We start from the raw sequence: 20782 nt of genomic DNA, 5'->3' as shown, positions 1-20782 counted from the left end.
CTAATTAGCGGACGGGTACACTTTTTTGCAGTAGTAGGTCTGAGCTAACTTTAAACGTTTTGGCCGTTAACCGAAATTATAATTCTAATTAGAGCGAAGTGTACCAAATTGTATAATTATAGCTACACTCTTTCTCTATATAATATATTTTAATTAGAGTGAAATTTACTAAATTATAATATTTTATTCGCCCGATTCGATTTATTATTCGTTTTAGGAATTGCCCTTTCCAGTTTTATTTAATAATTATTTAATGTTTGCGCTTAATTTGCCTAACTTTATATCCGAATTTTTTATTTTCTAAATTAATTTAATTATATTAGTATATTTAATACTTCCTACTATTTTAGACTTTAAAGTTTTTAATTTAACTCCTTACTTAATTCTATTTCTTCTATTGAGTCTAACCTCTTGCCTATTTCCGTTTCCTCTATTGAATCGATTAATCCCGAATTTTAAAATAAATTAAATTCGGGTATCTATAATCCGGATCAAAATTTCGCTCATATTATTTAAAACTATTAGGCCCGCCTTAACTTTAGGAGGGGGATATTAAAATAATTTATCAGTAATTAAGTAAAAGTAATTCGAAGCGATAATTAATTATCCGGATCCTATATTAGGTAATTCGTTAAATTGTTACGAGATTAGGATATATATAAAGTTTTTAATCACTATAATATTATAATATAATTTAATAACGAAAATTATTTATACAATATAAAGAATTTCTATCGGGAATTTACTTCTCTCCCTAAATATTTTAAATTATTTTCGTCTTTTACAAAACTTGGCGTTTCTTTTATTTTAAATAGTAATAAATTATATAATATCGCCGATTTGTACGATATTAAATAGGTTACGTCGGTTATAAGCGGGTATATTACCGATTTATTTAAATACGCGCTTTAAATATATTTATTCTTCCGGGGTTTAATAGAATATACCTACGTATATTAATTATTTTAAAAATTATAAATGCGTTATAATAATATTATTTCGTTTATAATATATATAATTTTTATAATTATTATAAGTATCGTCGCTCCTAGGGATTCCGACTTTTTCTTATAGTTTATAAATTTATATTTGTGTATTAATGGTATAGCGAAGTATATTTAAGATATATTAGTTACGTTTAGTATTTATATTTTATATATTAGGATTATAATAATAATTAAAACCCTTATGGATATTAGAATAGTTAGTATCGTTATTTTTTGTATTATAATTTTAAATTTACGCTTTTAAACTAATTTTAAACGCGTCGTTTCTAATCCCGGTCTTATTATCGTTTATAATAATTATAATTATTTAAATACTATGTAAAGCTTTAATATTAGTCAGTAGGATATAATACGCAATTTTACTACCTATTTATTAATAAATAGTCTTAATCTATATAGCCCTTTCCATCCTAATTAATTCTAACCTATTAATTTATTCTAAAAGAAATAGGTTATTCCGGTATTCGTTTAAACGCTATAAACGTTTTATTCCGCTCTCCATTCGTTAATAACTAATAAACCTTTCGACGTTAATATCTTCTAAATTTATAAATACTTTTACTAAATTAATACACGTAAGAAGTTAGTATTTAATAACGTTAGTTATAATAAATTAGACTTTCTTAATAGCTTTAAGTAAATTCGAAGGAAGGTATTTAAATTTAAAAATATTTATTTTATTTAAAAGCGTACTAATATAAATCCCTTCAACCCTAATTTAATTCTTTTAAACTTTTATAATCCTTTAACCTTGTTAATAAATAATAAATATATTAAATAGAAGAAGGGATATATGATTCGTTTTATAGAGTAAGGGATTATTAATTTTAGTATAAAATTAGAAAAGATACCCCTCTGTATACTAAAAATCGTACTAATAACTATACTAAGTAGTTCTTCTTTATTTATATTAACCAACCTCCCTATAATAAGAGAGCTCCCTACTTTAATAGAACTATCTATATTAAAGAGAAAGGACTATATTATTAAAGATTAAAATAGTACAGTTATATTAATATTTAACTTCCCCTCTATTAAAAATATAACGAATATATCAATTGATAGCTTTTATTTACAATTAAAGGAGATTACGCTATATCCCCAACAGTTTTATACGTATTAGCCAAGCGAAATAAAGCTAATAATACCCTTAATTTTATAGTTATAAGAGAAGTAAAATTTAAATACAAATATAAAGAGGAAGTAATTGAAGAAGTATTGTATAATTAACATAATATTAATTATTTATTAAAATGTAATAGTACTATCATTATTAATAATAATCGATTATACATTATAATAAACAAATATTAATATATTACCCTTATTAAAAAGAAAGATGAGCGTATTTATATTCGAGAGTTTAAATAAGAATGAAGTACGTTAAGTGTATAGATTAATAGCTTTATTATAGTATAAAAGGTATAATTAGTCAACGAAAGGTTACGGTTAAGGGTTCTTAAGACCCTTAGAAAAGAAATTAAAAAATATATTAAATTATATATTATAAAGCTCTCTAATAAGGATTAATTAATTAGTAAATACTATAAGCAGAGAGCTAACTATTAATATTACTTTTAAACTGAAAAGTCAAAAATTATAAATAAAGAAGTTAAATAATTAAGGGGTAAACGTATTATAAATAACGTAATTCTACTTCTCTATTAATAACCTCCTAATAATCCGCCCAAATTATATACTCTATAAGTATTTAATAAAGTAAGAACGAAAGTTACAAATAATACTATTACAATATAATTAGTTAATAAAGGTATTATACTATTAAAAAAAGAATTAGAAGAATTAAGGGAGGCTAAGATTATTAAAAATAATAAATTAGTAAATATATAAAAAGACTTAGATTAGTAATATCCTAACGATAAACAATAGGTACAAATAAACTAAAAAAAATGAAGAGTACGAGGAATATAAAGACGAGGACGATAATAACGTCGATAAAATTATTTCTAATAATAACAACGACGAAGAGGAAAAAGAAGAGGGTTATAAGGATTCTAACTATAAGGAGGTTAATATTATAAGGTAGTGTATATTAAAATAGGTATATAATGATGGCTATGTAAAATAACGATAATTTTACGTATTAATATATATACTAGTCGTATTAGCGATATTGCATACGACTAGAAAATATAAATATATTATTAAAAAAAATTATTAGCTCCGGATAAGCGACTTTCATTTGCTAGCAAAATAGCGGGTAGGGGATATACCCCGCTCGGTACGAATTAATAGTCGTGTACGAGTTAATGGTCCTGACTAGTAGCCCGCCCGCTAGTCAGAGGTCGATTTTGTAGACCTGACGAGTATGAGTGTCTCATTCTCCTCAAATCAGGTTGTTTTCTGGTTGGTCGATTAGAGGCAGCTTTGCATGTGTTACTGGTTGTCGACATACCAGCTTCGTAAGTGAGTTCGCACAAAGTTTCGGAAATTACTTTGTGAATGATATGCTGGCCCTTTGGTTTGTGAGATGCAAAACGGGCGAGTCGCGGAAAGGCAATGACAGTTTCACTTGCACGAGACTTTGGATTCGTCTCATCGACGGGGCCTCGGGGTGTGCCCGCATCGAGTTTCTCAAAATATTGTGGGGACAGATGTCTTGGCAAGATCGCTTTCTGTTTGGCAAGTGGAAGCTCCCGTCCCCAGGTCGGCAGGCAACAGTCCTCTTATCTTATCGATAAGAGTCCGCTCTCCCTCCGGTGTTCCCTCCCGCTTGGAGCTCTCCTGAGTCTCCCACCTGTGAGCTGACTACCTAGAACACTCGAAAAGAACGGCTGAACAGCATCTTGCATGTAACTGTCGAACAAAATCTTTTCTTTCGAAAATACACTCTTATTTTCCACGAGCCTGCGTTCTGTTTGTCATGGAGTCACAAACGATCACGATACTTCTCGTTGGTGATGAGAGATGCGGAAAGTCAACCTTTCTATCGTTAGTGATTATCCTGAATGATACAGCTATACACTGCATCTAATCCTACATGTGCCCACTAATACAACAGAAGACAAGACAAGCCAATTCACTAACACCCATCCAGGCGAATCAGCAGAGGCCGTCACAACCTGAAAGGCAGAGATTCCATTACTCTTCTCAGGGATCTGGATCAGCCTTTCATCTTTGATATCCGCACTCGCCGCGGGGAGTATCGGTTCGAATTCTACGACACTTCCAGTCCAGAAAGCTGGAGACTTCTTCGGCCCGACCTAGTCATCCTCTGCTATGACATCAGCCAGAGGCTCAGTTTGATCAACCTCCAAAGAGTGGTGAGTGCCGATTCTAACCAGGGTGAACCGAATCCTTCGACAAACTGATATATTGCGCAGTGGAACAAAGAGGCTCGGACAGCGGGCGTAACCGGTGACAACACTCCGGTGCTTATGCTGGGCCTCAAGCGAGATCTGCGATCCGAGAATGATCCCAACGGTATCATCTACCCACAGGAGGCATATCGCATTGCGCAAGAGATGAGGTCAGACAAGTACATGGAATGCTCTGCGGTGACTGGCGAGCTGCTGGAAGAGGTGTTCGACGATATATGTACAACGGCGCTGCGGACGACAACTCCCGAGGGCGGGCAAAGCGAAGGAGGATGCGCAATCATGTAAGTCACTGAAAGCTGTCGTCATGTCCGGGCGTTCAAGAGTTCTCAATGGACGGTGCTGCGTCCTCATCGTACTCTTCTCCTTCCGCGGCCTCTGCGGGTTCGTCGAAGCCGAGCGTCTCGGTGATGATATCGATGATCTTTTGCTGCTCGTCCTCAGTAAAGCGCTCCAACATGTCCTCAACGACCGTGCTAAGAACTGCAATGTTGGTGGGTCGAAGGTTGACGATCATGAGCATCTCGCCTTTCGAGAGATCGCTCTGGAGGTTAGCCTCACGAAGCTTCTTGAAGAGCTCATACAACGCTTCCGTGCTGTACTGGTGGGTCTTGTCCTGGTTTGCCAATGGGCCAGGCTTGGTTCGGAGATAGGTCAAGAGCTGCTCTAGGTCAGTTTGGGCATGTTCACATTCGTCATAATGGAAGGCTTGCTTACATCCTTGGTGAGAGTAAATTGGTTGGGAGGCACTCGTCTGTTCTTGGACCTGTTCTTTTTCTGTTGCTCCAGAATGTGCTCATAGACCTCATGGTTTGAGACCAGGTTGCTTTGGCCTTCAAGGATCTTCATTGTGTCGACTTGGGCTGGCTTGTTGACCGGCCAAGATTATCTGATAGGGCTGAGAGTGAGAAGGGAAGTCTTGCGCTGACTGCTTGCTGGTGACCACCTGGAGCCTGGGCGCGATGGGATTGCGACTGCTTTCGGGAAAGCGTAAGCGTATTTGGATAATCGTTTGTTTGTGTAAAATATGACACAAGAAAGTGGTCCTAGAGCGGTATTCTAGACTGGGCGATTGGTAATGTGATGATAAAAAAGTTAGTGGACAAGTTCCATTCACAAGCAGTTGCACTTTGCAGTTCAGTTCCTGCCATGCCCTGGACTCGTGCCCCGCCATTGTAACGAAGAAGTCGCGAACGGACCGCCAGCCGCATTCTCTGGACATTGAGCGTTCCTGTCCAATCATTTACACGCAGTTTGCACTTTGCCCCACCATGGAGCGTCGAGCCGTCGCTGCAGCCAGATGCATCCAATTGCACATGCTCCGAAAAAAATCTCGCACGCGGCACGGGTGCGGTGACGGAGTCAGTCCCGTCACAGAGAACCTTTTGGGCAGGACCGCAATTCCTAAAACAGAGATGTTTGGCAGGCACGTCTTCACTTCTGTTCGCAATGAGGAAAACAGCGAGGGCAGAGAGGACGAGGATGGAATTGTGAACTTCAAGCAATTCCATGTGGGGACGAATGTACTTCCCACTCATGATTCACATCTTGTCTAACCCAGGCCACCTGAAAAACTTTTTTCCCCATGTCAATCGAAGGTTTCGTTCTCGTCTTGTGTGTGGTTTTTGACTGCGATTCCCCGCGACAGTGCCAGGTGACGGGACACTCTTGTGACTTCCTGCCTTTCTGTGCTAGCGAAGGGTGAGCCTGTTTGGCACTAACACCAAGTATGTCGCTGCTTTGACGACCGACCTCGCTCCATGCAGACCCCTTGTTAATAAACTGGTTTCAATAACTCCCACCTTACTCAGGAATGATCTCGCTGTGATGATCGCCTCTTTCTCCCTCACTCTGCTCTCCCACTTTCTCCTCTTTTATTCTCCAGGAACTTCGAGTATTCCTTGACTATACGTTTGGGTCCCCGCATCCTCTGCCTTGTCGCAACTTGTTAGCTGCTGCTAGAGTCAGTTCCCGTCTAGAGTCTGACCCCGTTAGACCGCGCGTCGCCCATTGACTCGGAACGGATTCTTATTCGCCTATCGCTCGGCTTTCAAATCTTTGTTGAAAAATATACCGGCGCAAATTCTTTCTCCCAGACCCGGGGAAAAAACCGAGCACGACCCTTCGAAGCCCAGCACGACATTCTGAGGAGTCAGCTTGCCCATTGCCTTACGGCTAGTGGCGCATAAGAGCCTCGCACTACCCAGGCAACGCTACCGTGGCACTGCTTTCCTTTCTTTCCGGGCTTGTCCCCTCCGGCCATCCAGCGACCACCACCGCCGCCGCCGCCGTCCCCTCCGACGCCACCTCCTTCGTCTCGATCCCTCCTCCGCCTTCGTCTCTTTGCACGTGCAATCCCGACGGTTCGCAAGATCAAGACTGCAAGATGGTCCGCAACATTGTCGTCCTCGGCGGTAACTCTCACCCCGAATTGGTGGAGAGCGTCTGTGGTATTCTCGGCCTGCCCGCCTGCAGCAGAATCCTGACCAAGTTCTCCTCTGGCGAAAGTCGCTGCGAGATTCAGGATTCCGTGCGCGGAAAGGATGTCTACATTATCCAGACTGGCTTCGGTGGCAATGGCAGCAGGCTCAATGATCACTTCATGGACCTCTGCATCATGATCTCTGCCTGCAAGACTGGTTCTGCTCGCAGAGTCACCGCTGTCCTTCCCTTGTTCCCCTACTCGAGGCAACCCGACTTGCCCTACAACAAGGCCGGCGCTCCTTTGTACAAGGCGCCCACCCCCAGCGGCGAGAATGGAAAGAAGGAGTACACTTTCGACAGTGTCCCGCCCACCCCCGGTCCCGGCGTGCCCAAGACTTCCGGCCTCACCAACAGCTCCGACATCGCCAACCAGATGATCAAGAACGCCCTGACGAACGGTGTCTCTAAGGAGCAGTATACTACCCATGACTATGAGAATCTCTCCATCGTCAACGGTTTCCAGGCCAAGCCCGGTTACAAGCAGTGGGTTGCGCAGGCGGGTACCCTTGTGGCCAACCTTTTGACCTGCGCCGGCTGCGACCATGGTACGTCATTCCAACAATATGGTCTCTGGTCCGAACGATCTCGGGCCTACAGACCAGTCGCGAGAGACACGCGACATGAGAGATTGCCTGTGCCCAGGAAATAGCTGCTAACTCATGTCCGTATAGTCATTACCATGGATCTCCACGACCCTCAAGGTACGTGTCCCGGTTGACGTGGAAAACACACAAACACACTTGCGCGAGTAGTCGCGCATTCTTTGTCCTTTCGTCCCGTGACGCTGGTCACGGCTGATAGATTAACTTGTTCCCCGTATAGTCCAAGGATTCTTCGATATCCCTGTCGATAACCTCTACGGACAACCGCTTCTTAAGCGCTACATCCAGCAGCACATTCCTAACTGGAGGGATGCCGTCATTATCAGCCCCGATGCTGGTGGTGCCAAGCGCGCGACTGCCATTGCGGACAGCTTGGGCATGGAGTTCGCCCTTATTCACAAGGTAAACCCCTCCTACGGATCACCCCACTGGATTACCACTTAACAAAGAATCACAGGAGCGCCGCCCTACCAAGATTACCGATCGCCAGAACGCTAGCATGATGCTCGTGGGTAACGTTACTGACCGCGTTTGCATTCTGCTCGACGACATTGCCGATACCGGCAACACTATCACCAGAGCTGCTAAGCTTCTTAAGAAGGAGGGCGCCACCACCATTTACGCCCTGTTGACTCACGGTGTCTTCAGCGGTGACGCTATCAGCCGCGTCAAGGCTTCGGCGATTGACAAGTTGGTCGTTACCAACTCTGTTCCCCAGGACGAGCACAAGAAGCAGCTTGGATCCAAGCTCGACGTCTTGGACATCTCCCCCATCTTCGCCGAGGCGATGCGGCGCGTCCACCACGGTGAATCGATCAGCGTGCTCTTCAACTACGAGTAAAACTGCATATATAACCTTGGACAGACATGATCAGCATTTTCTCGATTATCATATCCGGCGTTTTCGTTTTTCAGTTTTTGGGGCTGCACTTCCACGGGGGTAAACAAAAAAAGAATACACTTATATCCATCACATCTGGAGGCTATACAGAGTGAGGTCTCTGAGATGATGAGACAGATCGAATTTCGAAAGGCGTTTTACGGAACTCATACGGGATTCCTTTCCAAGAAGGGTTAGGGTAGGAAGAAGCGGGCTTGGGGTAGAAAAGTTGATCTCTTTTGGAGATGATGGAACGACGTAGTGGATGGTTGGTTTGCTGTCTCGACTGCTTTTTAGACTTTGGTTGCAACAAAAAGCACAAAAACATGGAAACTCGGCCATGTCTCGTACTTCTATGTGTCACTGGGGAGAAGGAGAACGAAGTGGTGTACTACCTGCTACTTGGTACAACCATGCATGCGCATCTTGTCTCATGCGAGCACTGCCTGTGGCATTATCCTTGAGATTCTCGGATATCCACAGTTTGACGGCGACCCTCTCACGAACCTTAGGACCGGGTGAGTACGCCTACGCCTTTCAATGGTTCGTAAAAGTAGGTAGTCGCACCATGTTAGACTTGCTCTGTGATCTTTAACCATTGCCAACTTCTCAGTTGGCAGAGGCACAGTGATGTACAGGGAGGACGTTTCTGACAGGTGAGTTTCGCCGTACCGGAGGACGATGACAGTACAGGCAACCAGCTTGAACCTATACACATGCGCCCGAGACCTGTTTTCCTAGCGAAAGTCGATGGTCATTCAAGGAGAGATGCTAACCAAGCGAGGACTTGAAGTTTGATCAACAGTCTTCAAAGTTAAGAGTTGACAAGCGGACACTTTTAGCCTACCTCGAAACCCTCAGCAACGTCAGCTAGATGAGAATGAATGCATTATTTCATGCAAGTGATACAAGATCTACCCAGGGGTAGTATCAGCGGAAAGATCGTGTAACCCTTCCTGCTTCTCTCTTGTGGTTGCGGCACGTCCGTTGACAACTTCAACGTTGCACGACACGGTTTGACGTCTTGTGTAGACGGTCCACAAAAGATTTCATCAGCTCGTGAAGGTGATAGCAAGAGGGAAAAAAAAAAGAAAGGTTTGCCTACTTTATGCCGATGTTGAAGAGGAAGGATGGAGAACTGTGCAAAGAGTGCATGCTCTCTCCTCTCAGAATATTTGTTCATCACAAAAATCTTCACGCCTGGCACCGGATACCCTCCTTCGGCACAGATAGCCGTGCCGATCCCAAGCCGCGAGCGACTCATGGCAGCGAAGCACATCATCAGGATCGAGGACGGGACTGCATGACAGACTGACAGCGGGAATGCGGCAATGCCGTTGCGTACTTGCGTGGGCCAAGTGAGGACAATTGCCTACATCATAGCGAGGGTCTGTGTCTCTTGTGGTTTGTGTTTTCTCTCCGAAAACAAGACATTTGAGGTTGCTCATTGGTGTTCGGTGCCGCAATACAAGTTGAGGTGAAATTCTGGAAAAGAAATATTCTGGAACCACCATTGCCCATTACGCTTTCTGGTGGGGTGCCGCCAAGTGAGTACTTATGACGTTGGTTGTGGAAGCCGTCGTCATGTTGTCTTTGAAAGCGTGGAGGTTATCCATGGAGGGCTTGGCCATGTGGCTAGGTTTCGCTGAGGGGGGTGCTGTTAGTGGTAGCGTTCTTTTCTGCTTGTTAACGTCTTGCGTTTAGGCTGTGTAAAACCGTCCGGTTTATGCAGGTTTTCTCCAGTTTTTTTTTATAAGGGAAGAAGAACTTCATGTGATAGGAACCAGAGAAGATCTAGACAGAAAGAAAACTTTCTTATCATGTGCAAATCCGACATGAGAGAGATCAGATGAAAAGTATCACAGGGGTTTTTGTTGAGATGGCAAGGGCAACCGACCATCTGGTAACTGCCTCTTAACACTAACAAAGCTCTAACAGGCGCAGCGGGGCTAGACATGGGGACTTACACCTGGACTGCCCTAGAACTAGTAGAGACGGATACAGGATGCCGATCTCTGTTTCTCTTCTAGTCGAAGGAGGGGAACTTCCCCTTGGACCACTCACACCCGACACACCTTTATTCCACACACCGCCTCACCTCTGGAACCTTCCTCTACCCAAGCGAAGGGGTAGTATCACCGACGATAGGAAATTAAACATTCTAGTCTGGCATTCGACGAAATGCTTCGAGAATAGCGTCTAGCGAGTACCCCGGTGTTACTGGTGCACCAAGACAATCCAGCCGGGCCCCCCGTGTTCTCTCAGGTAGTCAAGTGGTGGAAGAAGTAGCGGACTGGACGGACTGGACGACCGAAACGGTTACCCAGATTTCCAAAGAGCAGAAAGCAACCTTCGTTGGGAGAAAAAAAATCAGGTCCCTTGATATTGCAGGGGGGGGGGTTGTTTAGTTCCCAGGCCGATCACTCACAACCTCCGCGTCACCTTACTACGCCATATAATACCATCCACCCCCTTGTTTGTGCGTGCCTCCGTCCCTGGCACGCCTCCGATCCCATACAAAGAATATGTCCGTACGACCTCCGGTGGCAGAGACCATATTTGACCTGATCGTCTTCGTCGTCTCCCTGGTCAATATCTCCAACAACAGCAGGCAGCTGGATCTCATTGGCGCGCCTAACTACGTCGAACCGCTCTATTTGATCTACCGCCTGTTGTCGGCATGTTTCAAGCCTGGCGGAGCAGCAGCAGTACTGCTCGTGTAACCATCACCGATAGCGATGGTACCACTACCACCTCCCCGTCTCCGGTCGCTCCCGGCTCCGAGCCTCCGGCCCCTCTACCCCGGAGCATATCGGCCCCAGAACCACAACAACCTCAACGAAATGTATCGTATTTCTCCAGACCAACACTGGCTCCTCCGGTTCACAGCTATTGCGGTTATGAATCCCCGTCCGAACTTGAAGATGGTTATATAACGCCGGACCCAACCCACCACCGGCCCGGAGCCTCCTCCGGACCCTCATCCCGCCGTCAAAATGGTGGTGGCAACAACAGCCCTATGAAGGTGAGCATGGATGACATGCTTAAAAAAGGGCGTAACTTGTCGAAGCGCAAAGTGAGCCTTAGGGATCGCATCACTTGTTATCAGTGGACATGGTTCACCATGACTATGGCCACCGGGGGTGTTGCCAATGTTCTTCATTCTAGTAGGTTCATCCCATTCTCTTGACTGCACTTCCACATAGGGAGAGAGTTGCAATGTTCTAACTCGGACCAAACATCACAGTACCATACAAGAGTCAATGGTTGACCGGCGTTGGCCTCTTTTTCTTCTTTCTTAACCTTGTTCTTTTTACGGTAAACTGTATTTGTATCACACTTCGGTTTGTCTGGAGCGCAGGCAGCTTCCTGCATTCGCTTAATGACCAAACCGAGTCACTCTTCGTTTCTTCAATTGTGAGTCTACTTCATCACTCTGCAAGATCCCATCAGTTCCTTGAAAAATAGTACTCAATACTAACGCTTCTAGTTGAGATTGTCTCGTACGTACACCATCTCGGTCCTTCCTACCCCCCTTGCCTTTGCCCGTTGTCATCAATCTAACCAACCCTCCTTCCCAGAGCCGGAACGATCTTCATCACCATCTGCCAATATGGCATCCCCAACACCGGCCCCTGGCTGCTGAAAGCCATGGAAAAAATCTTCTGGATCTACGTCGGCCTGAGCTTCACCATCAGCGCCTTCTTATACCTTCTTCTCTGGTCCACCACCGTCTTCCCCATCCACACCATGACGCCGGTATGGGTCTTCCCCGCGTACCCGCTTCTCCTGACGGCGCCCTACGGCGCCAACCTGATCGCCGCCTCCATCAAGTCCGGCCACACCAACAAGATCAACCCCATCTCCATCGCCCTCGCCTCCGTCGCCGTCCAAGGCACCGGCTTCCTGATCTCCTTCATGATCTGCGCCGCCTTTCTCTACCGCCTCATGACCCAGAAGCTGCCCCGCGACTACCAACGACCCGGTGTTTTTATTTCCATCGGTCCCGGTGCCTTCACCACGGCCGGGCTAGTACAGCTCGCCAACTCCGCCCCCGATTTCTTCCCCTCCGATTTCCTGGGTACGCAGGGCGGCGTTGCTATTCCCATCCTGCGCATCCTGGCTTACATGGCGGGGATCTGGCTCTGGGGTTTGAGTTGTTGGTTCTTCTTGGTGAGCGTCGGTTCGCTGTGGAAGTATTTAAGGCCGGAGGGCAAAAGCAAGCTGCACTTCCAGATGACCTGGTTCTCGTTTGTGTTTCCCAACACGGCGCTGGTGACGGCGACGGAGCAATTAGGAAGAGCGTTTGAGAGCGATGGGCTGAAGATTCTGGGGTGCGTGTTGACGGGGTGTATCATACTGGTGTGGATTGTGGTGTTTTGGCGCATGTTGGAATGTATTTGGAGGAGGGAGTTGTGAGTACCTTTCTTATTCTTTTCTTTCTTGCCTATTCCCGTATCCTCTTCTACCTCGTTCTTCTGTTTCCTTTCCCCCCTACTTTACCCTGAACTTCTGAGCCCGTTTCATCGACTTCCCTGGCGGCACAGCAGCAGTATACATGGTCTTCAACCCTTATTTAGGCAACTACTAACCATCTCATCGACCAAAACAGACTATGGCCCAAGGAAGAAGACTAGAAGTCTCGCCTTCCCATTAGTCGTAGCGGCAGTGGCACAGCTTCACCACTGCTCACCCTCCCACCTTCTTCGCGTCCGTCTCTGTTATCGTTGTCATCGTCGCGACTATCGTCATCGTCGTCAGCATCCTCGATGAAGAGTACAAGTACAAGAATTACGACAACCACCCCGAGTAGGATGTCCAAAGAGTCAAGACTAGAAAGCCTGGAGGCAGTCTTGTCGTCTTTAAAGTACTGAAGTGCTGAAGTACTGAACTTGGTGTTCTTGGATTTACGGTTCTCTTTTCATTTGCTTATCTTAGGTTTTGTCCCTTGCCCCTTTTCTCGGTTAGGTTATCATATTTGAGAGGAAAAAAGAGACAGTGACGTGGTAAACACGAACGAAAAGGTGGATGGATGGATGTGTTGTATTATGCATTTAATGGATTACCAAGCAATCAAGCAGGCGGGCAAAGCGAGCATTGTATTTTCGTGTGTGCTTTTGTGTTTTGGTGGCATTTGCATTTTCTGCCTGGGGGTTTATTTAGCATTGGGAAAAGAGGTTGTATATATACCCATTCAAACTGACTGTCCTCAAAAAAAAAAAACGTGTACCCAAAGACTATACAAACGAGGCTGTGTTGAAGATGTAACCGGATCGTTGTGTGTATTTGACCAAGTCGTTTGGTGAGGCTGATGAGGTCGATGAAGTCGGCAGGATGGGGGTTAATAAAATATGAGTAGAACGGCAAGCAATGCACACACAACAGACGAGCAGGCCCAGATAAGGGTGGGAGCGAGAGCATTGCTAGAAAAAAATAATTCTTTTTAACACCCATCCTTCCATTCATCATCACCCTTTGTCCTAACCGCCTGGTTGTCTCCAGCCCATACATCACAAACGGAGTATGGCATGTATAGAACAACACTACCTGTATCCAAAAAAAACAAGGCTGCCCACGTCTCAACGTGTGTGCTCACAAAAATAACAAAACAACCATCAAGGTATCTCTTTTTCACCAAGCAAACATACATAATCATCCCCTATATCCCCATCCAAAAGAAGTAAACGGACCACAGCGAAAAGGTGTTATGGTGAAACCAGTTAAGTTAACGCCAATCGCCATGCAGACTCATAAGGGTTTAAGAATCAGAATCGAAAAGAACCAAAAAAAGTTGAAGTGAAACAAGCAAAAAAAAAACAAAACCACAATGCCATGCCGCATCATTCATCCATATCGATCTCAAATCATCTCACTCTGATGCAATCCCGTCTTGAACTCGCTCTGGCCCGGTTGCTGCTGAACAGCAGCGGCAGCGGCAGCGGCAGCAGCACGCATCTGGAAGTTCATGCCTTGCGGCATAACGGGCACGCTCTCATACGGAGCAATCATCGGAGCGGCTCCCTGGTTGTCCCTCATCGCTCCTCTGCTACGGCTAGCCGAGCGCATGCGCTCCGTCACGCGCGAGAAGCGACCGCCGATGCTGTTGTCGATGCTGCTGCGGCCACGGGCGTGTCCGTTCCGCGAGGAGGGCGCGGGAGGAGAGAGGATGGGGACCACAATTTCCTTGGGGATAGGCGCCGTGTTGACGGGTGTGTACGAAGTAGAAGGCAGCAGCATGGGTGGAGGAGGGGGCTGCTGCTGCGGTTGCGGAGGTGGTTGTTGTGGTTGGTCGTCGTCCATGACGATCTCAATCATTCCTGAGCTTCCTCCGTATACCACTGGCTTAGCACCGGCCAGGTGAGGAAGCGGGGCAGGCGGTGGTGGCGGAGGAACAGCAAGATGCTGAAGCTCTCTGAGCATGGGCGGCGCTGGGGGCGGAGGGGGAGGGGGAGGGATGGGTCCGTCGTTTCGGCCAGCATCATGAGATGGCCTGCGACCCATCATGGGCTTCGGTTCGCCACCCACACTGGGCTTCGCAGCGTGGAACCCTCTTAGGTTGCCGAAAGCACCTGCCTGAGGGGGCACAAGGTCTTGAGGAGGAGCAGACATGGACCTCTGAATGGCTGGTCGGTTGAATGACGATGGGGGTGGAGTGTAGACGGTCGACGGAAGCAGCATTGCAGGACTCTTCATCGGCGGTTCAATCTCTTGTTGCTTGAGCTCAACCTGCCTCTGTGATACTCTATCCGGCGAGGCCTGGTTAGAGTTTGCGGCCGAGGTCTGTTGGAAGCTCGCGGGGATAGCGGGAACGGGCACATTGTTCCTGCTGGCGTCCGAACCAAGAACCAGGCGCATAGCTTTCGGAGTGGCAGGAAGACCAATCGATGGCCCACGATTGGCATACATGCTCCTTCCAGCACCTTGAGAGCTAGGATCAACGCTCGCACTGCGTGCTGGCATATCTTCTCTCCTAGGAGGGACAAAGACGGTGCTCGGCAGCTCCATGACGGTGTCCAACCGGGCAGGAGTAAGCTCATCAGGATGCAGGATCGGGGGCGCCGACGGTCTTCGTGCGAGCGACCTCCGACGTTCTTCAAGCTCACGCTGTGCCTGCTCCTTCTTCAGCTGTCTCTCGTTGATCATGACTTTCAAGTCGCCTGAACTGTCCGTAACAAGCTGCATCGGCGCAGGCGTGGGCATCGGGGCAGGAATGCGCTTTCTGCGGTCTGTTTGGCGGCTTTCCGACCTCTTGTCTGACCTCTGGCGACTTGTAGACCTCTCACGGCCACCCCAGCCATGATCTCGACTGGAGATCGGCGATGTAATGCTTTCTCCTCTGCCGTTTTTGCTTACACTCCGGTTGTGCCTTTGGCGGAACCTCTCGCGGTCTTCCAACGCCCTTCTGTAATCATCCTCATCCTCTGAGCCATAGAAATGCGCCTGACCTGACATGGGCACTGGGGAAGATGGCGATCTCTGCCTGGAACCTTCGCGGCTGGCTTCACGACCACGGAGGTCGAGTGCTGGGGGCTTGCGTCTCTCGGAACTGCGCGCGCGGCTCGAGCTGCGGCCATTCCTACTGGCACCACGGCTTACCATTCGCACCCTGGATGTTTCACGGCGGGCAGCGACCTTCTTCACCACGCTGGGCTGATCTTGCTCGTCCGAGAAGTCAATGAGACGCCCTTTACTATGACCGAGTTGCTCAAGATCCTCCCGAGGAGTAGCAAGGTTGATCAAGTCTTCAGGAGACATCGGAACTGGAGACTTTGGAGATCTCTTCCCACCCTTGGGCGTATAACCCCTAGATGAACCTCTACCGCGGTCTCTGGACAGATCCCGGTCGTTCCTGCGTGAGCGGCTGGTATCGCGACCATTGCCACGACCATCTCGGCTGGTTCCTCTGGCGTTTCTACTACTTCCAGCAGCTTCAAGACTATGGTAGTATTTATCCATACTCTTGCCAGGCACGTTGGTGCGATAGCCTCGAACACTAGATGTTGCAGATGCAGATGTTGCAGAACTGGCCACAGAACCTGGTCCCTTGCGCCTAGATGGCCAGTGATATTGTGCGTTGGAAATCGAATTTCCGGACTGTTCAGGGGAGCTCGGTTCATCATGGCGTGTGTCGTTGTACACAGGCAGAGATAGGTCTAGGCCTTCTGGAATGCGGCTGCGAGACCCATTCCGTCTTTGTCTGCCGGATTCCATCAGTGCCGCTACGGCGGCGGGCGAGGGAGAAGGAGGCGGCGGCGCTTTGGTGTCCTTAAAGATGCGAGGGCTGGCAGTCTGTGCTCTGGGCAAGTCGTACCCCCGTGTTCTGCTATCGGAAACCTCAAAAGACATTATATTCGCGTAAGGATCACCGGCTGGTTTGCTGATGGCGGTCAAAAGCTCGCGATTATCCTGGGTTGCCTCTCCGATGGATGGGAGACGATGTCGACCGAAACCCCCATTTGGTGGGCGCGCAGAGGATGGAGTATTGAACTGACTCCGGTTATTCCGTAGCACGGCAGTAGCAGGGTCAGCTCCGCCAGGTGAAAGGGCTGACTGGACAATTGGGGTGGCTCCTGCCGCAATAGGAGTCCTACCACCATCGAGCCCAGAGAAGAATTTCGACTTGTTATCTCCAAAGGTGGTAATGAGCTTGAGGGCTGAATTCTTCGCAACGCTCCGCTGGGGGCCATGGTTCCTGGCAGGGGGCGAGAGTGGGGGGCTGGTGACCTCGTTGACAGTCGCTGAGATGCTTCCGAACGTGATTTGCTGGGCTGAAGGTGACGTCCATGGCTCTGTGGATTCATGGCCGGTGCAAGCGAAACATCGGATGGCGAGCTGCTGTTGGCCATGTTGTACAGCCCACTCTCCCCACTTCCTCACGATCTGGACTTGACGCTCCCAAGTCGATGGGAAGAAGAGGCAGGTCAAGATCAGGGCCTCCATGTACTTTTTGTGGGAGACGTAGATCTCAATCGCATCGTTGTGGTCGCCCAATCCGATCATGATGGTTGCCGCCGCATGAACATCGCCGCTTTCCAATAACCGCTGCACATAGGCTCGCCCAAGCTTGTGCTGTGATGCCTGTCCTCCAATACCACTGAGAGCCAAAAGCATCCAATCAGACGAGGTCATATTCTCTGATCCCATAGCCATGATATCGGTTGTGATGTCTCCCAGCCATTTCGCAAGCAAAATCCGATTCGTAGACCCCAGAGGATGTCGAGACATTTCATCCCGAATCAGGTCTTCAATCTCCTTGTTCCATCCGAATATTGTGCTCAGCATCTGACGCCGCAGATCATCGTTTGTAAGTCGGACACCATCGTTTATTTGTGGCGTCTTGTAGGGCATATCCTGAAGACGGCTTTTGGTAAACTTGAATAGGTCGACAACTTTCGCGTCATCGGGACTGCGAGGCACTTCATGACGCAACCGTGATGGCCTTCTCGAACGATAGTTTGAACTGCCCATAGAGACGGAGCTCGTGGTCGACAAAGACTCCCTATCTCGCCTGTACCGGTGATCCTGCCCGGGCAAACCTGATCTCAGTGAAGACCCCGCTGAGATGTACGTGTTCTCCGTCATCCCACGGGAAATCGCGGATGGAGCATAATGATTTCGCCCCTGAGTGTTTGAGTTGGATGATGTGATGGAGACACTGGATCGACTTCGGCTTGAGGTAGGGCTCGTTGGGCGATATGGGTCAGGCTCAGATTGCCCTTGAACAAGCCTAGCTAACGGTGACATGTGGTCATCACTCTCAGATAGATCAGCGTGAATAGCAATTGGCACTCCCGGGTCGACGTTGTGATGCATCGCGGTCTGGCTCTTTTCCTGTTCTTCGAGCGAGATAGGCGGCGAAGGAGGTAGCAGGTTAGCTGGGTGTTGAACGCTGTTGACCATCATGGCCGGTGCGTTCAGATCGAACTGTTGGACCGAGTTATTCGCTCCGAGAGTGAAGAGAGTTGCTCCTGGACCATGAAGAGCCAAGCCCCTGGCATGTTCCAAGGTTGGGATGGTATCGTAAGTAACGTGTTTCGTCCTCACGTCCCATGAAATCGTTTCACTATTGGAACAAGTGTGTTAGCGATCACATGAAGAGCGGTAGGTACCATAATTGAACGGACTTACCCTTCTGAATACTGAATAATACGACCGTTTTTGGACCACCCCATCCAGTTCGGGCCTGTGAGATAGTTTTCTGTCCTTTTCAAAATTCTTACCACTTTTGCCGGATCATCGGCATTGTATTGTTTAGACACACTCCACACACGGAGATCGCCATCGTGTGTTTGCACGGCCAGCATGTCCGACTTTTGCCGTGAAGACGAGGCATGCCATGCTAGTGTTACGATGGGAGAAGGCCCGCGTGAGGTAGTAAGATTGTGAAGGATGGTGAATCTAGGCTGAAGTGTTGCGATCAAGAGCGAGCCGTTTTGGTACCTGTAGCAAGCCAGTCAGTTTCGGCACCATCCTAAAGATGCACTGGAAGCCTTGTACTTACCCAATGGCAAAGGTCCTGCAATCTGCTGCTGGGGCAATAGCTGTGATGGCGATTTGATCAATAGTTCTTGCAGAGATGTGCTCAGACGTAGTAGGCTCAAAGAGGATCACGTTGCCTTGGATGTTGCCTGTTTCCACCCAGTTAGCCACGGCTACACGAAAGATGAAGCAGAAGTATACCCACCAAACGCAACATTGCCATTGCGCATCCAGGCAGCGCAGGTAAGATTTTCATACGAGGCAAATCTTGCAACCTCATCTCCAGTCATGAGGTCCCATACAATCGCAGTCTGCCCGGCATCATAACTGACAACCAGCCTCCCGGTGCCCATCTCACTGAGGTTGTCGACTGCTAATAGTTGCACCTCCTCGGTATGGCGCGCAAATCTCCTTTCTATTGTGAGGCTGTCATGATGACAGCATACAATCGAACTGCCTTGGGCATATAGGAACATGGAGGCCGTGGCCGCACACGGCTCAAAGTACCGGGGAACGGCGCTCGGGGTCGGAGCCATGGCGAAGTCTTGCATGTGGGCAGTCCGTCCCTTGGATGAGGCTGGAATCGAGCCGGTACGGCTTCTCGAGATGTGTCCGGGGACCGACATGGTGACAAAATATGTGGGGAGGAGTTATTATGTCCTTTGGGTCGAAGATCTTGAGACCAAATTGTTAGTCGGGAGGCTGCATGGGCGGCAGTCCGTATGTACCTTTCGGTCCAGGCATGAAATGGCCAACCCGGAACTCTCAAGGTGCAGGCCGGGAGCGGACGGCGTACAAGAGTAGAACATACCGAGCGGTAGGGAGCTATCACCCTCCGGGGCTTCTTAACGAACCAGGACGCGTGGCGAGGCTACACAATCCGAACCCCAGTCATCACATGGGACACTATGCTGTCTGTTCCCGCCCAAGCTGTTCCTCCACGTTCAGCACGCCGAGAGTACGGAGCTCGAGGCTATCCTTTGTGGCATACACGGGCTTATTTCCTCCGGAATCGATGGCCGTTACTGTGACAATCGTGACTCGTCCGAGTAAAGCTGTTTGTTGAGAGGAGTTTCTTCGCAATGAATGTCGGTTGGAAGGGGAAAATCGAAGGTGAGCGGGAAAAAAATCCGGAACTGGTAGGGTTGCACGGGAACGGTCCTGGAAACGAGACACACGGCGCGGGAGACGCAGGAGGCGTGTATGGCAAAAGGTTGTAGTTCTGTCTAGATGAGGAGGAGGGGAGGAGGGGGCGGTAAGAGGACCTGGCTTCGAGGTTACCCGCCTGAGGTCATGGATGAGAGAATTCAAGTGGGATGATGGTCCAAGAAAGAAAGGCCGGAGCTGGGTGCTGTGCCCGGCGCTTGTCGTGCTGCGAGATGATGCTCTTGTCTGATGATCCCAAACAGCAAACAGCTGGATGCGCGGAGCAGAGGGTTAGGTTGGTTTGGCAGCGGGTAAGGAGAAAGAGAAGCAGAAAGGAAAAAAGGTGATGATTATGCCTGTGACTTGCACCAACGTGAGTGGTGGTGTGTGGCAGCAGATAAGTTCGGGCCAACCTGACGAGCGCTTAGCACAGAGTCCAGGACGCGGAGGCGAGCTGTCACTGGACAGTGCATGCCACGAGAAAGCATCCATAAAATGAACCCTTGCCCAGTGAGGAGCTGACTCCAGGTTCCCAACCTAGCTCCTAGCTCCTAGGCTTGCTGCTAGCGAGGCGTGCCCGTCCTCGTTGTGGAGGAGGTGAAATCCTTTGAATGGCGGCCCTATCCTGCTAGTCCTTTTCTGAGGGTGGCTCTGGGGACTGGGGGGCAAATATCTCTCTCCCCTGAATTCATGCCATTTCGAGAATCCAGAGGGCGAATTCATCCATCTTGCCATCCTCTCTTCTCGCTGGCCTGGCCGTCTGGCCGTCTGGCTTTCTGGCTGCCCTGCGTGGAAAAGATGGAAATCTGGTTAGGTCGCAACAGGGGCACGACGCGAGAGGGCACT

At 48.1% G+C, this 20782-nt stretch overlaps 5 protein-coding genes across 5 annotated transcripts; 3 read left to right on the top strand and 2 right to left on the bottom strand.

Moving 5' to 3' along the window:
• Positions 1-2380: 2380 nt before the first annotated feature.
• Positions 2381-4633, top strand: B0H65DRAFT_548916 (P-loop containing nucleoside triphosphate hydrolase protein; the record flags this gene model as incomplete). Its single annotated transcript, XM_062829616.1, has 3 exons — positions 2381-2385; positions 4066-4291; positions 4352-4633. The coding sequence occupies 3 exons, from the start codon at positions 2381-2383 to the stop codon at positions 4631-4633; spliced, it is 513 nt and encodes a 170-aa protein (XP_062681796.1).
• A 15-nt stretch (positions 4634-4648) lies between these two features.
• Positions 4649-5292, bottom strand: B0H65DRAFT_198478 (RNA polymerase Rpb4-domain-containing protein). The gene is made up of 2 exons (XM_062821745.1): positions 5063-5292; positions 4649-5006 (listed from the first exon to the last, which is right to left on the bottom strand). Exons 1-2 carry the CDS (start codon positions 5192-5194, stop codon positions 4665-4667), a joined length of 474 nt encoding a protein of 157 aa, XP_062681795.1. The 5' UTR covers positions 5195-5292; the 3' UTR covers positions 4649-4664.
• A 1199-nt stretch (positions 5293-6491) lies between these two features.
• Positions 6492-8424, top strand: B0H65DRAFT_198405 (phosphoribosyltransferase-like protein). Its single transcript, XM_062821744.1, has 4 exons — positions 6492-7374; positions 7501-7530; positions 7652-7833; positions 7889-8424. Exons 1-4 carry the CDS (start codon positions 6732-6734, stop codon positions 8270-8272), a joined length of 1239 nt encoding a protein of 412 aa, XP_062681794.1. The 5' UTR covers positions 6492-6731; the 3' UTR covers positions 8273-8424.
• A 2412-nt stretch (positions 8425-10836) lies between these two features.
• On the top strand, positions 10837-12730 carry B0H65DRAFT_508936 (voltage-dependent anion channel-domain-containing protein; the record flags this gene model as incomplete). Its single annotated transcript, XM_062828271.1, has 4 exons — positions 10837-10985; positions 11048-11465; positions 11780-11814; positions 11893-12730. The coding sequence occupies 4 exons, from the start codon at positions 10837-10839 to the stop codon at positions 12728-12730; spliced, it is 1440 nt and encodes a 479-aa protein (XP_062681793.1).
• A 1266-nt stretch (positions 12731-13996) lies between these two features.
• B0H65DRAFT_198266 (uncharacterized protein) lies at positions 13997-19821 on the bottom strand. The gene is made up of 4 exons (XM_062821743.1): positions 18996-19821; positions 18813-18939; positions 18440-18751; positions 13997-18374 (listed from the first exon to the last, which is right to left on the bottom strand). The coding sequence occupies exons 1-4, from the start codon at positions 19414-19416 to the stop codon at positions 14171-14173; spliced, it is 5064 nt and encodes a 1687-aa protein (XP_062681792.1). The 5' UTR covers positions 19417-19821; the 3' UTR covers positions 13997-14170.
• Between the last annotated feature and the right edge of the window lie 961 nt (positions 19822-20782).

Source organism: Neurospora tetraspora (assembly GCF_033439725.1).
Source record: "Neurospora tetraspora strain CBS 560.94 chromosome Unknown B0H65scaffold_4, whole genome shotgun sequence".
Taxonomy (NCBI): domain Eukaryota; kingdom Fungi; phylum Ascomycota; class Sordariomycetes; order Sordariales; family Sordariaceae; genus Neurospora; species Neurospora tetraspora.
This window is presented reverse-complemented; position numbering and strand designations above follow the sequence as displayed.

What these genes read in the sequence shown, in the direction of transcription:
- B0H65DRAFT_198478 (XM_062821745.1), bottom strand. Translation starts at nt 5,194, where the DNA reads ATGAAGATCCTTGAAGGCCAAAGCAACCTGGTCTCAAACCATGAGGTC. An exon ending in AATTTACTCTCACCAAGGAT is followed by an intron (nt 5,007 to 5,062) that starts GTAAGCAAGCCT and finishes GACCTAGAGCAG; the next exon opens with CTCTTGACCTATCTCCGAAC.
- B0H65DRAFT_198405 (XM_062821744.1), top strand. Translation starts at nt 6,732, where the DNA reads ATGGTCCGCAACATTGTCGTCCTCGGCGGTAACTCTCACCCCGAATTG. An exon ending in CTGCGCCGGCTGCGACCATG is followed by an intron (nt 7,375 to 7,500) that starts GTACGTCATTCC and finishes ATGTCCGTATAG; the next exon opens with TCATTACCATGGATCTCCAC. An exon ending in AGTTCGCCCTTATTCACAAG is followed by an intron (nt 7,834 to 7,888) that starts GTAAACCCCTCC and finishes AAAGAATCACAG; the next exon opens with GAGCGCCGCCCTACCAAGAT.
- B0H65DRAFT_198266 (XM_062821743.1), bottom strand. Translation starts at nt 19,416, where the DNA reads ATGTCGGTCCCCGGACACATCTCGAGAAGCCGTACCGGCTCGATTCCA. An exon ending in TGCAGGACCTTTGCCATTGG is followed by an intron (nt 18,752 to 18,812) that starts GTAAGTACAAGG and finishes GGCTTGCTACAG; the next exon opens with GTACCAAAACGGCTCGCTCT. An exon ending in ATTATTCAGTATTCAGAAGG is followed by an intron (nt 18,375 to 18,439) that starts GTAAGTCCGTTC and finishes TTGTTCCAATAG; the next exon opens with TGAAACGATTTCATGGGACG.